The 13,278-nt window shown below is 39.8% G+C and overlaps 1 protein-coding gene across 2 annotated transcripts in view; it reads right to left on the bottom strand.

The window, feature by feature from the left end:
• Positions 1-13,278, bottom strand: part of RPH3A (rabphilin 3A) — a 171,173-nt gene that overhangs the window by 115,256 nt on the left and 42,639 nt on the right. For both annotated transcript variants that reach the window (XM_072600400.1, XM_072600399.1), the window contains exon 2: positions 8,887-8,982. In XM_072600400.1, coding sequence (XP_072456501.1) covers positions 8,887-8,963 — 77 coding nt within the window. In that variant the 5' untranslated portion in view covers positions 8,964-8,982. The remainder of the gene's footprint in view (positions 1-8,886; positions 8,983-13,278) is intronic.

Here is a 13,278-nt window from a genome sequence, read left to right on the forward strand (position 1 = left end):
ACTGATACAGAAACTGAAATTTAGAGTGGTTAAGTGACTTGTCCAAGGTCACACAGCTTGCTAAGTGGCAGGGATGGAATTTTAATCTCATTCTCTAACTCTCTGTATGCTTGCCCTGTCTTCTGGGGCCATGTGGTAAAATAAGCTTAATGCTTCTGTCCTCATCACATCCATTTCACAAATGTTACAAAGTTCATTTGCAAAGGCTCATGCACTTGACTCAGAGGTCCTCTCGCTCAGATCTTATTTACTCTTATTTTACTTCACGTATCCAATAACAATTACTCTAGCACTCTCTCTGTGCAAGGCATAATTTTAATGAGGCTTAGTCATCTGCTTTTCCAGTCCATAATATATTAGAAGCAGCAGTTTAGGAACATGACAGTCGTGAAAATTAATTAATTAATTAATTTATGAGGGTGAGAGGAAGGGAGCATCTACTACTTGTCTGATACTGTGCTAAATACTTCATAATAACTTTACTGTCATAATATCTTTATAAACTTTATAAAATATGACTTTATAAATATAGTCTATCCTCAACATTCATGGGTTTAACTTTAGTGACTTCAAACATTACCATGATTTCCTTAGTAACTTCATTTTCACTTTTGCATTGGCAACCATGCATATTCACAACTGTTCACAGTAGAGGAAGAAAATTAGAGGCAAGGGTACAAGTTTGTACTCTACGAAGTGCTTCACTGGTCTTGTTCATCCAGTCCTTAGAAAGAGCTCCCCACTCATTCATTGAATATTTTAATTGCTTGTTTTTAAAGCCCAAGTTTTATGTTGTAATTATGCCCCCAACGTGTAGTGTAAGTGTTTTAGGCTTTAAGCCAAAGCACGCAAAGTCACTGAAGTGACTTAGTGAGAAAATAAAGGTGTTAAACTTCCTGCCAGAATATCTGCAGCCACTGTTGGCCACAAGTTTGGCATTAACAAATGGCCAATTCGTTATATCCACAAAAAGGAGAAAAGTATTTATGGTGCTGCAGATTTCACATGCTACAAAAAGTGAATATTATTTGAAATCAATGTTTTTTTTAAACTGATATGTTAGCACAAAAGGTCATAATTCTAGGGAATTACTAATGAGAAAAATTATTTTGCATGTTAACAGTTTTATTTTGTGTCCTACATTTTATGGGTTAATTTATGGTTACTCTGTTAAGAAAAATGCAAATTATTAGAATTGATGCTTTGTTATTAGGAACTATGTGCAGATAATTTATTTAATTAATTAGTTCTTACTAATTAGTTCTGTACTATGGGCCAGGTCTCATGCTAAGTACTGGAGATATAAATACAAAAATAGAGAGATTCTCCCTGCCCTCAAGGAGTTTATTATCTAATAAGGAACGACAACACACAAAAAAAGTTAAAAAGCAAACCCAACCCAGGGGACATGGTTTAGAAATCAGAGAAGACCCAGAGTAGTCCAACCAGTCTACACATGTTAAGATGTTATTCATAGACTGACAGATTCTCTAAATAGATCATTCACAGTTAGTGGAAGAACAGGTATTTAAACTCAAGTCTTCTGATGGGGAAAACAATAGGTACATACAGTGGTATACCAAAGTTATATACAAAGTAGGTACAAAGTAACCTTAGAGAGGAAGGCACTATCAATTTGAGACCTCCTGTAGAAGGTGACATGTGAGCTGAGTCCTGAAGGAAATCAGGACAACTTCCCTCAGTGCAGATGAGGATGCTAGAACTTAGAGAGGTCAGACAGTTAGCAAGTGGAGGAAGATGGGACCAAATATAGTCATCTAACTCTAAGTCTAGTGTTTTGCCCATAATACCACAAAACCTGGCATATAGTAGGTGCTTAATACATGTATGTATATAGTAGGTATTTAATACATATGTATAAATAGTACATGTGTATTGAAGTCAAATGAATTGCCATCATCATGATCAGAGATTTACAGCCAGAAGTGATCTCAGAAGTCATATAGTTTAATCTCCTTATTTTACAGCCAAGGAAACCGAGGCCCAGGTAAATGAACTGATGTTTTACCCAATTAGAAGTAATAAGTATAAAGACTGGATATGTTTTCTCATTTTTTGAAGGTGTAAGTATGTGTAAAGATAATCCCACTTTCCTAATTTTGATCATTCAAACTGACCCTTCACCCACATCTGCCCTTTGCTTCAAAGTCATTTCCACTGAAAAGCAAGATAACCTTTTGTGGTGGGATGGAAATTATGTGCTCAGCATGCTGCATTGTAAAGTGTATGCCCATCATTCTGTTATTACCAAGAGACATTATTCTACTTGGCATTTATTTTATCCAAGGCAGCTTTCCTGGTGTGAAGCTAAAGAAATCAAGGAGTTAGAGACTGGCTGCCAATCATGGCCAAGTTATTATCAAGGACTAAATCTTAAGCCCACCTCCACATCCCACATCTGCCTCCCTCCCTAGGAAGTGGAAGAAGCTGCCAAATCTTCTGAAACTTCTCTGAATGTTTCGAGTCCCTGGGAACATTTTCAAATATATATATATTTTTACAGCTGCTTACTCCTTGACCTCTGTCTTCTCACTGCAGGAGCATAACACACTGATCAAAAAACAGGTAAAAGTCAGTCAGTAGAAAGGTAAATGTCACAGAATACTTACTGTTCCTTTTCACTGTGAGAAAGCCAAGAAAAGGGAGAAGAGGACAAGAAACAAGAAATGAGGTTAGAAAAGGAAATGCAATGGTAATGTCTTCAAACAGTAATGCTGATTAATGACAGCAACCACAAAGTATAACTTATAATGACCTACTTCCTTCTTACTGAATCAAAAACAAGACTATATTTGCAAAGGTGAGTCCAATGGTCTTAGTGAAACTTTTCAGTCAGCTCAGTCAAATAATGCATCATTTTTGTCATGCCCATCAAAATTTAGTTCAACCACTCGTAAGCATTTCACAATGGCCAGTTGACTGATGATTTCAGAAAAATATAGAAATAACCTAATAACCATTTGGCCTCCCATCCTTATACTCTATACTCTAAGGATAGTTCAGTATGATGGAACAAACATTTGATTAGGAGTCAGGAGGCCTCAGGTCTAGTCTTAATTGTGTCATTCTTTGGTGCCATGTCCATAGTAAGTTCCTTCCCTGCTCTGATTCTCATTTTCCAACCTATGGAATGAAATAGACAATATCTAATATAATTCCATGATATTCCATGATACTATAACTTGGGAACAAAATCTTAGCCCATGGACTTCCTAGAGATGACCCACATTCCTGTTACCAATGCCCAACATGGAGCAGCAAAGTTTTGGGTGTAATTCTCCAATGGATAGTAATGGATCAGATGGTTGTCTTACAGATAGGACAAAGGCTTCCTTTGTCTCCAGAATCAGCAAAAACTGAAAGTGCCCATTTTATTTGCAATGTGTTTTCCTCTCTTCTGGGTGAGTGTTAGCTGCATGAAAAGAGACTAATTTCCAAGAAAAAAGGGCCAAGAATCAATCAGTCAACAAGAATTTATTAAGAGTTTACTATGCACCAAGAACTAAACTAAGCATTGGGGATGTTAAAAAAGGGCAATACCTAGTCCCTGACCTCAAGAGGATTACTTAGAAATAATTGTACTTGCAAACTACATACAGGGCAAATGGGACATGATATCAGAGGAAATGTATTAGTATAGGAAAAAATGGGGCAGGGGAAAGATCCTATAGAAAGCAAGATCTAAGTTGAGGCTTTGGTGGCATCTAGGGGAACAACGAGGCAGAATTGAAAAGGAAGAACTGCTGCACCATGCCTTAGTCAGACCACATCTTAAGAATTATATTCCATTCTGGGAGCCAAAGCTTTGGAAGAGATCACAGGATAATTTTTTTCAGAGCTATAAGAGACCTTGGATATCACCAAATACAACAACCCTATTTTATAGAAAAGGAAACAAAGCTGGAGACAAGTGACTTGCCCAAGGTGATACAGGGTATAGAAGTCAGTAATGAAATTTAAATGCATGTCCATTGACACCAAATCTGTTTCTCTAACCATTGTATCACACTTGCTGTCAACACTGATCAACTGAAATAATCAGAAAAAGCAGCAGTATCCAGCATTTATATAGCACCCACTATGTGTTAGGCACTGTGTTAAGTGCTTTACAAATATTATTTCACTTGATATTCATAAAAACCCTAGGTGATAGGTGCTAGTATTTCTCCCATTTTACAATTAAGGAGACTGAGGCAAATGGCAGTTAAGTGACTTGCCTGGGGTCACACAGCTAATAAACATCCGAGGCCAGATGTGAACACAGTGTTTTATCTATGTACCACCTAGCTGGAGGGTGTCCAAAGGAATACAAACAGGAAGATCAAAGGGTTCAAGTTTAGACCATAAGAAGGCTGAAGTAATTGCAAATGCTTGGTATGGAAAAAAGGAGAGATGGGGGTGAAGGAGCATAAGAGTAGTCTTCAAGTGGAAGGCTTGTCATATTAAACAGGGAATAGGCTTGTTCTACTTAGTTCCACTGGGCAAGACGAGGAACAAATCCACCACAAAGAAGCAAATCTGGGTTCTCTGTCCATAAAAAACTCCTTGTGAATAAGGATAAGTTGTAAGCGTGATGGGCTGCCTAGAGAGGCAGGGAAGTGTCCCTCACTGGAAGGCCCTTTAGGGGTTGTTGTAGTGGGACATCTTGTGCAGGGATGGCTTGGACTAGAAGGCCTTCCAATGCTGAGATTCTGGGATTCTGAATGCCCTTAGCCATCAGTTTCAGAAACGATCAGCAGGTCAAACGTGCTGAATCGAAAGCAGCAGAGAAATGAAGACATTCGGCAATTGTTTCAGCTGCAAGTGTGTCCAATGGGATGTTAATTAAAGCTGGATTTCTTAATTTGCTTGAGAAAGACATTAGAAATGTCTGCATTACCCATTACCACTGCAGCAACTCTGGCGTCATGCAGGATGGCTATTAGTTAGCCATTAGCATTTATTGAAAAACAATTTTAATATATGATGAAAAAGCAAGAGCAATCAGTGGTGACTTGAGGCATTTAGAATGTCAAGATTCTCGGTAGGCTCTCAGGAGTGTACTCATGAACACGGCCATGGACTGTTTGAGTAATCCCAATATAAACGGGAAACAATGGTTGGATTTCATATTGGCTAAACACAGTCTTAATGGATGGGATTTTAAATGACTGGCATTTATTAAAGCAGACTCCATCTTTAATCCCATTTACCCTCTGGACTACTGGTCATTCAATAGAGACACATTTTTCAGTTGGTGAGATATTCTTTTCACATTATATTGGATTCCAGTGTAGGCTTTAGAAACCCACTTTGCTTTCAGAGGGAAGCTTACTTCTAACAAAACCTAATCAAAAAAAGAAGTCAGAATCAACCTGGGTTCATAATCTGCCTCTAATACTTATTAGCTGTGTGACCTCAGGCATGTCACTCAGTCTCTCTGTGCCTCAGTTCCTTCATCTGTAAAATGGGTATAATAGCACCTACCTTCCAGGTTGCTGTGAGGATCAAATGAGATATTTATAGAGTACTTTACAAACCTTAAAGTACCACAAAAGTGTCAGATAGCATTACTGTTCTTATCATTATCAATATTATTATCTCATTTTCATCTTTCTTGACATAGTTCACATAGAAGAGAACTCAGGACAAATTGCCATCCTGCTATTATTCTTGAATTTAGTGTTCTGCAGCATATTGCAGAGATGGATGTCCTTCTTATTGCTTCATTTTTTTGTCTGTGAAGTAGATTATAGAGTGACAGAAATTGCTAACACTGTTCATTTGAATATGTGCTGCACTGTAGAAGGGCCATCTTGGTTTTCTGGGCCATTTGCTTTTGAGATGGTTTTCTTCTCCATGACAATTTATCATCTGTTATTTGAGGTGGTACTACAAGATCATTTTGGTTTCCAGTTTTTTCCCCCCACCGTTGGCTTTTTAAAGATATGTGTGTATGCATGTATATACGTATAATACATGCATACATGTGTATGTATGTGTACATACATATTTTAATTATAAATTTGACACATCAACAAACAAATTGTTATTGAGAAGGGATCCCTCCTTCCTCATCATCACCAGCAACAGCTGCTTGTAAGCTGCCACTGACTTGTGGGTAAGCACAGGAGTCCTGGGGGTTGCATCATTCCCCAGACTGCTTGTCCCCAGTCTTCACATCTATCCTCTGGGGAGGTAACTGTTATGGAGAAAGGGCTAACTATTCCTACCAACTGCCAACCAACAGGCATTCACTGTGAAGGTAAACCAGCCTAGCTGTAAAAGCAGGACCCTCTGAGTGGGAGACAGGAGTCAGCAGGCAGCAAGCAGTTCAAGTCACCACCTTGACCACCATCTTCCCTCAAACCCCAGTGAAGGAAAGCCCAGGACCCTAAACCCAATAGTCTTGGGGATAGCAATGCTTCTAGTCCAGTGTCCTCAGTTATCATCCTGGAAGATGCAACCTGGACACTGTTCCTGCAGGTGTGATGATCACAGCCTCTAGATACCCAGAAAAGAAGGTTCTTGTCACCAAAGTCCTTGATCATAGCAAATAATTCAGCATCAGAATGTGATAGGATTTTATCAGTGGAAATGATGTTAAAACCGGGCATGACCATCTGCTTTACCCCTACACCTTAAGGACCATGGGATTTTACATCTGACTTGTAGCTAAAACCTGCCATACTTGTCTTTTTGATTAGACTGTCAGTTCCTTGAAAACAAAGGCTGTCTGACTTTTCTATTTGAATCTCTAGTATTTTGCAAATAGTAAATACTTAATAAATGCTTTATGAATTTCAATCATTTCACTAAAAGTGTTGGGATGTAAGTTGGTCTTTTGTAGGATCACTGAATTACTTTGGGGACTGCTTCAGTAGTGGAGGGGATGCTAGGGATGGCACATACTTCATCCTGTTCTTGTGACTTTGATTTACTATGATTATTGTTATTATCTTAACCTCATCTATTTTCAGTTGGATTCAGATAGAAATGATCCTGGGACAAGCTTCTATCCTGTTATCATTCTTTTATATTGAATGCTCTATGGATGTTTGCAAGGCAGAAAAAATAACTACTTTTTGTAGCTGAATGAAAGTGTTAGGATGTTATACTCATCTTCTGCAGGCTCACTGGAAGCATCCTCGGGAAAACTCCAGTAGCAAACAGGACAAGAGGAATGATGTGTTCTTCATCGTAGTCATACTCATAGTTTGCTAGGTTTCTATATTTTGAGATATTTCCATTCTATGTTACTGGGAGATTATGAGTATTTGGTATAGGGAGAGCTATTTCAAATGTTGTCTTTCAATTTGTTATGATTGGACAACAGATTTATGTGTTCATGCTCTAGATCTGGTACAGTTCATCTCTTGAATTCTCAAAGATATTATATTGGTATTAATTGCAAAACAGGGATTTATCATCTGTTAGTTTATGAATCAAAGATACTGAAATTCTGGTATATGAATGACCCTGGTCACCAGGGTATATCTTGGTAGACCTTTGGTAGCCAGGAGTCATATGGTACAGTTTCTGTTGTTTCCCTGCATAATCTAGAATAATCAATAAATCTAGGCTTCCATCTGTAATTTCTCATGGCAACAACCTCATCCTGATTTAGTATCACAAACCTTTCCATTTCTATAAACAAAGCCATTTGTTTGATGTTTCTTTGTCAACATATTGTTAGTTGAGTCCATGGGGACTTCTGTTTCCACTCTTGGATCTTACCTATTATTATCACTATCGTTGTGGTTGACAAAGTTGTTAATTGTCCAGTCTGACCTTTTTCATTTTATAGGAGAATGAACTGAGACCCAGGGTGAGAGAATGACTTACCTAGCTTAGACAGCTAGCCAGTATCAAAGCCAGGACTAACACAAACTCTCAGAGTTGAAAGGAACTTCAAAGGCTTGAAGTTCGGTTCTTATCTGAACAAGAAATTTCTCTATAACATTTTCAACAAGGGACTTCTTTAAGACCCCCAGGGAGGAGGAACCCAGCACCTGTCAAGGCAGTCATTTCACTTGGGATCACTCATTGTTAGGAAGCTCTTGATTACATTGAGCCAAAATTTGTTTCTCTGCAACTTCTACCCATTATTCCCAGTTCTGCTCTCTGGAGCCAAGTAGAATAAATCTCATTCCTCTTCCATGTGATAGGCCTCCAGACACTTGAAGGTGGTTGTCATGTACTCTCTCCACCATCCCAATTCTTCTCTTTTCCAGGCTAAACATTCCTACATGCCTCAGCCAACACTTATATGACATGACTTTGAGGTCTCTCAGTCAGCTAGATAGTGCGGTGGATTGAGCCTTAGTCCTGGAGTCAGGAAGACCTGAGTTTAAATCTGGCCTCAGGTACTTACTAGCTATGTGATCCTAGAAAAGTCACTTAACCCTATTTGCCTCAGTTTCTGCATCTATAAAATGAGTTGGAGAAGGAAATGACAAACCACTCCACTATCTCTGCCAAGAAAACCCCAAATGGGGTCATAAAGAATCAGACAGGACTGAACTGAGACCCCTCACTATCCTCATTGTCCTCTCCTGGACCCTTGCTAAAACCTCCAGTTTAGCAAGAACTAGCTTAGCAAGAGTAGAACCCAAGTGCCCTGACTCCTAATATTATGGTTTTTATACCATACTAGTCTCTCTTTTCACTGGAATTCCAGGATTAAAACTTAAAAACTTGATAGTGAACCGAGGTACATTTTAAAGTCTCACAACCAGTGTGGAATTGAGACTCATTTATCACTGCAAAAGTCTACCTAGTTTGAAGGATCCTGCTCTGGTGAAGATAGTCTTTATTTCTTTTTATCTGAAGAAAAAAACCTGTACCCACTCCCCAAATCATAACCAGGAATAAACAGTAGCTTACCTTGTGCGGAGAGCCATGGATCTGTCATTGGGGCACATCCAGCGATCAGAACTGTTGCTAAGCACTGTGTCTGTCATAGCCAGATGCTGGGGCTTCCTGAAAGAGATCACATGAGAAAAATAAGTAATCAGTCATCAAATCATTCATTCACTCATTCACTGCTCTTTCTTTTTTTTCATTCTCTCTCATTCATTCAGCAAGTATTCACTAGACACATATGGATTTTTGCTTATACAAAGAAGCAGAATTCAGTTCAACAAATATTAAACACCTACCTATATGCAAGACAGAGATCAAATCAGTCAATACTTAAAGAAATTAATTCAGATTATTCTTTGAAATAAAAAATACTGAAGCAGAAGCTTAAATACTTTGGCCACACATGAGGAAACAGGATGCATTGGAAAAGACCCTAATGTTAGGAAAGATTGAAGGCAAAAGGAAAAGAGGATGGCAGAGGATGAGATGGACAGATATAGTCATGGAAGCAACTAACATGAGCCTGAACAGACTTTAGGTTGTTGCTTGTCCTTCATTCTCAAAAAAGGACCATGACATCAAGAAGATGATGTCATGAATGGGATTTAAGTGAGGGAGGGCTACGCAAGGTCACTAGCCTCACTTTTTCCTCTAGAGTCATCTGGGTCCAGTGACAAGATTTGGATGATTGGAGATGACCCCCAACAGACTTTGAGAGACAATGGGAGACAAATAGAAGGGCCTGGCATGCTATGGTCCATGAGGTTATGGTCAGACATGATTGAACTATAAAAATAACAAAAACAATGTGAAAGATACTATGTTAGACACTAGGGATACAAGTACAAATAAGTAAATCTGTCCCTTAAAGAAATTTAAATTCTATTAAGGAAACAAACACTTATAGTAGTATTAAGGGGCTGTTGGTCTAGCGAGGCAATAAAATAAGGAAATTAATTACTCTGATCAAAGTTAGGATATACCAAATGATGAAAACACCTGGTTTAATGGACAGAGCTGCCTCCAGGCCAGTAGGATCTGGGTTCAAGTCTTACCTTTACCACCTACTGCACTGTGGCCCTGGGCAAATCACTTAACCCTCTTGGTACCTTACGCAACTTTCTAAAGACTTTAACTTTCAGAATAACTGGAGTTCTGCACTGATAGAGGAAGTTTTCCACTAGCAGTTATCTACATCAAGGAGATCATAGAAAAAGCAAATTGCCACAAAGTGTGCTTGGGCTTCGAGAGGACGGAGTATTCCCTTTGGGCGCAGTAAGATCAGAGAAAGTTTCCTGGAGGATGCTGGGCTTTGAAGGAGAGGGAAAAATTTAGCAAGTGGAAATAAGAAGGGGGGATAATTAGAGGGGGTAAGGAGGGTATTCCACAATGGCAGGGTAGTGTAAGCAAAGACTTGGAGGAAAGGGAGGGCACTATTTGCTTGGGAAAAGTACATAGCCCAGCTTGCCTTGATTCTGAAGTATGAGGGGTGGAAATGATATCAAGCTTTGTGTTCCCTTCAGAATGCCATGAGAAGGAAGTTAAGGGTTTTTAGTGGGGGAAGGGAGTTATCTAAAAAGTACTTTAGGAAGATGAATCTAGCAGCATGTGTCTGATAGCACATTAGAAGAGTTCCTTCTTCAGTGATTAAAATCTGGTGAAATGAATCTCAGCATCTCATTATCACTGGAGATAAAAGCATAAGTAGGTTTCCTTCTGGTCCCTGATGTCTCTTCCCATCTCTGGAGAAACTGAAAGCTAAGGGCCCCTGCAATGGGTCAAGATCAGGTTTCCAGGATTGTTCTCCAGCCTGAGCCTATATAGGAATGCTTTGCTTCCAGTTTGCAGTAGAGATCAAGACTCTGGTAGAGTCTTGGGAAGACTCCCAGAGGCTCCCATCTTAAAATAGCTATTACATACCTAGGAAAGCACCACAGCATCTCTCTCTTTCTCTCTCTCTCTCTCTCTCTCTCTCTCTCTCTCTCTCTCTCTCTCTCTCTCTCTCTCTCTCTCTCTCTCTCTCACACACACACACACACACACACACACACACACACACACACGGCTCCATTCTAAGCTCAGATGAATGAATGGAGTATATGGCAATCTTTGGGCACCACAGACCCCAAAGAAGATAGCTAGATTTGCCTCTGGGACCCTCCAAGGCCCTCAGTCACATGGTCATCCTTGTGTTCAAATTGGCCCCTATTACTCCTGTGCACAAGTACCTCCTTTGGTTCCCTGTTATCTTTAAGATAAAATACAAACTCGTCTAGAGATAATGAGATGCAGATGTTCATTTCAACATCTGGAAAATGTCAGGGGCAATCAGGATTACTTTTATAACTGTGGAAATCTCTCTAGATTAGGCAGCTTGTCCATAAGCAACCATGAGGAGTTGGGCTGAGGGTTAAGATAGAAAATTCCTGACCTCTTGGTATTATTCTGTTGACCTACAGTTCTCAGATTGGTTGCCCAGGCTGAATTCTGCCTTTAACAAGCTGTGTGAGCTTGAGTCAGTTACTGAACCTCTCTCTGCTTTGGTTGTTTCATATCTCAAAGGGAATAAACACTTCCTAGATGTATGATCCTGTGCAAGTCACTAAATTTCAGTCTGCCTCAGCTTCCCCCTCCGTAAAATGGGGATAACAATATCACCTACCTCCCAGGGTTGTTTTGAAGATAAAATGATTTAATACTTGTAAAAGAGTTTTTCGGGGTGGAGCCAGGATGGCATAAACTCTAGAGCTTCCTCCACAGCCCACAAAATATCTGTAAAAAACAACTCTCAACAAATTCTAGAGAAGCAGAAGCCACAGAACAACAGAGTGAAAGAGGTTTCCAGGCAAAGGTAACCTGGAAGGCTGACAGGAAAGGTCTATCTCATGGGATGCTGAGCAGAATGGAGTGCAGCCCTGGCTACATGGCCCTAGGAGGAAGAGGACCTGAACAGGCCTCTGAGGCAGAATTCCCAGCAGGCAGGGTCCCAGATCCCTCCACCCACAAGCGACAAAGAGAACTCCAAAGGTCAGTGTGGGAGGGCTTTCCAAGCTGGGAGAGAGGGAAATGGGGTTCCTCCAGCAACAGCCCCAGGGGAAGGCAGCAACAGCAGCAGTAGATTGCAGGCAGCTATGGTGGCTGGGAAGCAACTTGGGTCCATGGTCCAGGCAGCTCAGCTTAAAGCCTCTGGCAATAGGGACCAGCTGATCTAAACCTCAGCCCTGAATGATGACCCCACACCCACCCAAAGCCCCGGGAAATCAAGCAGCTGAGTCAAATCTCAGCCTGGAACATGGCACTGGGGAGAGGAGGGACAATAGGACCATCCTCTTGACAAAGGATTCAGAAGTCGAGTAACTGGCTGAGAAAATGCCCAAAAAAGGGGAAAAAAATAGGACCATACAAGGTTATTTTCTTGGGGAACAGGTGTCTCCTCTCATCCTTTCAGATGGGGAAGAACAAGGCATACTGTCACAGGAAGTCAAGGCCCCTGCCTCCATGGCCTCCAAAGGGAACTTAAACTAGGCTCAGACAATAGAAGAGCTTGAAAAATGAGTTAGCAGTTTGCTAAAGGAGAACCAAAAAAATGCTGAGGAAAATAACACCTTTAAAAAGAGGTTAACTCAATTGGAAAAAGAGGTCCAAAAAGCCAATGGGAGAAGGAGACTTTAAAAAGCGGAATTAGCCAAATGGAGGAGAAAGTTCAAAAGCTCACTGAACAAAATAGTTTGTGGAAAGAGAGAATTGAGTTCAGGAAACTGAATGACTATGAGATAAACCAGGCAGTTAAAAAACAAAGCCAAAAGTTTGAAAAAATAGAAGATAATGTGAAATATGTCATTGGAAAAACAACTGACCTGGAAAATAGATCTAGGAGAGACGATTTAAAAATTATGGGACTACCTGGAAGTCATGATCAAAAAAAAGAGCTTAGACATTCTCTTCCATGAAATTATTAAGGAAAACTGCCCTGATATTCTAGAACCAGAGGGCAAAATAAATATTGAAAGAATCCACCAATCACCTCCTGAAAGAGACCAGAAGAGAGAAACTCCTAGGAATATTGTGGCCAAATTTCAGAGTTCCTAGGTTAAGGAGAAAATACTGTAAGCAGCTAGAAGGAAACAATTCAAATATTGTGGAAATACAATCAGGATAACACAGGATCTGGCAGCTTCAACATTAAGGGATCAAAGGGCTTTGAATAGGATACTCCAGAAGTCAAAGGAACTGGGATTAAAACCAAGAATCACCTACCCAGCAAAACTGAGTATAATACTTCAAGGGAATAAATGGTCATTAAATGATATAGAGGACTTTCAATCATTCATGATGAAGAGACCAGAACTGAAGAGAAAATTTGACTTTCAAATACAAGAATCAAGAGAAGTATGAAAAGGTAAACAGGAAAGA

This window comes from Notamacropus eugenii, chromosome 4 (assembly GCF_028372415.1).
Source record: "Notamacropus eugenii isolate mMacEug1 chromosome 4, mMacEug1.pri_v2, whole genome shotgun sequence".
In the NCBI taxonomy this organism is placed as follows: domain Eukaryota; kingdom Metazoa; phylum Chordata; class Mammalia; order Diprotodontia; family Macropodidae; genus Notamacropus; species Notamacropus eugenii.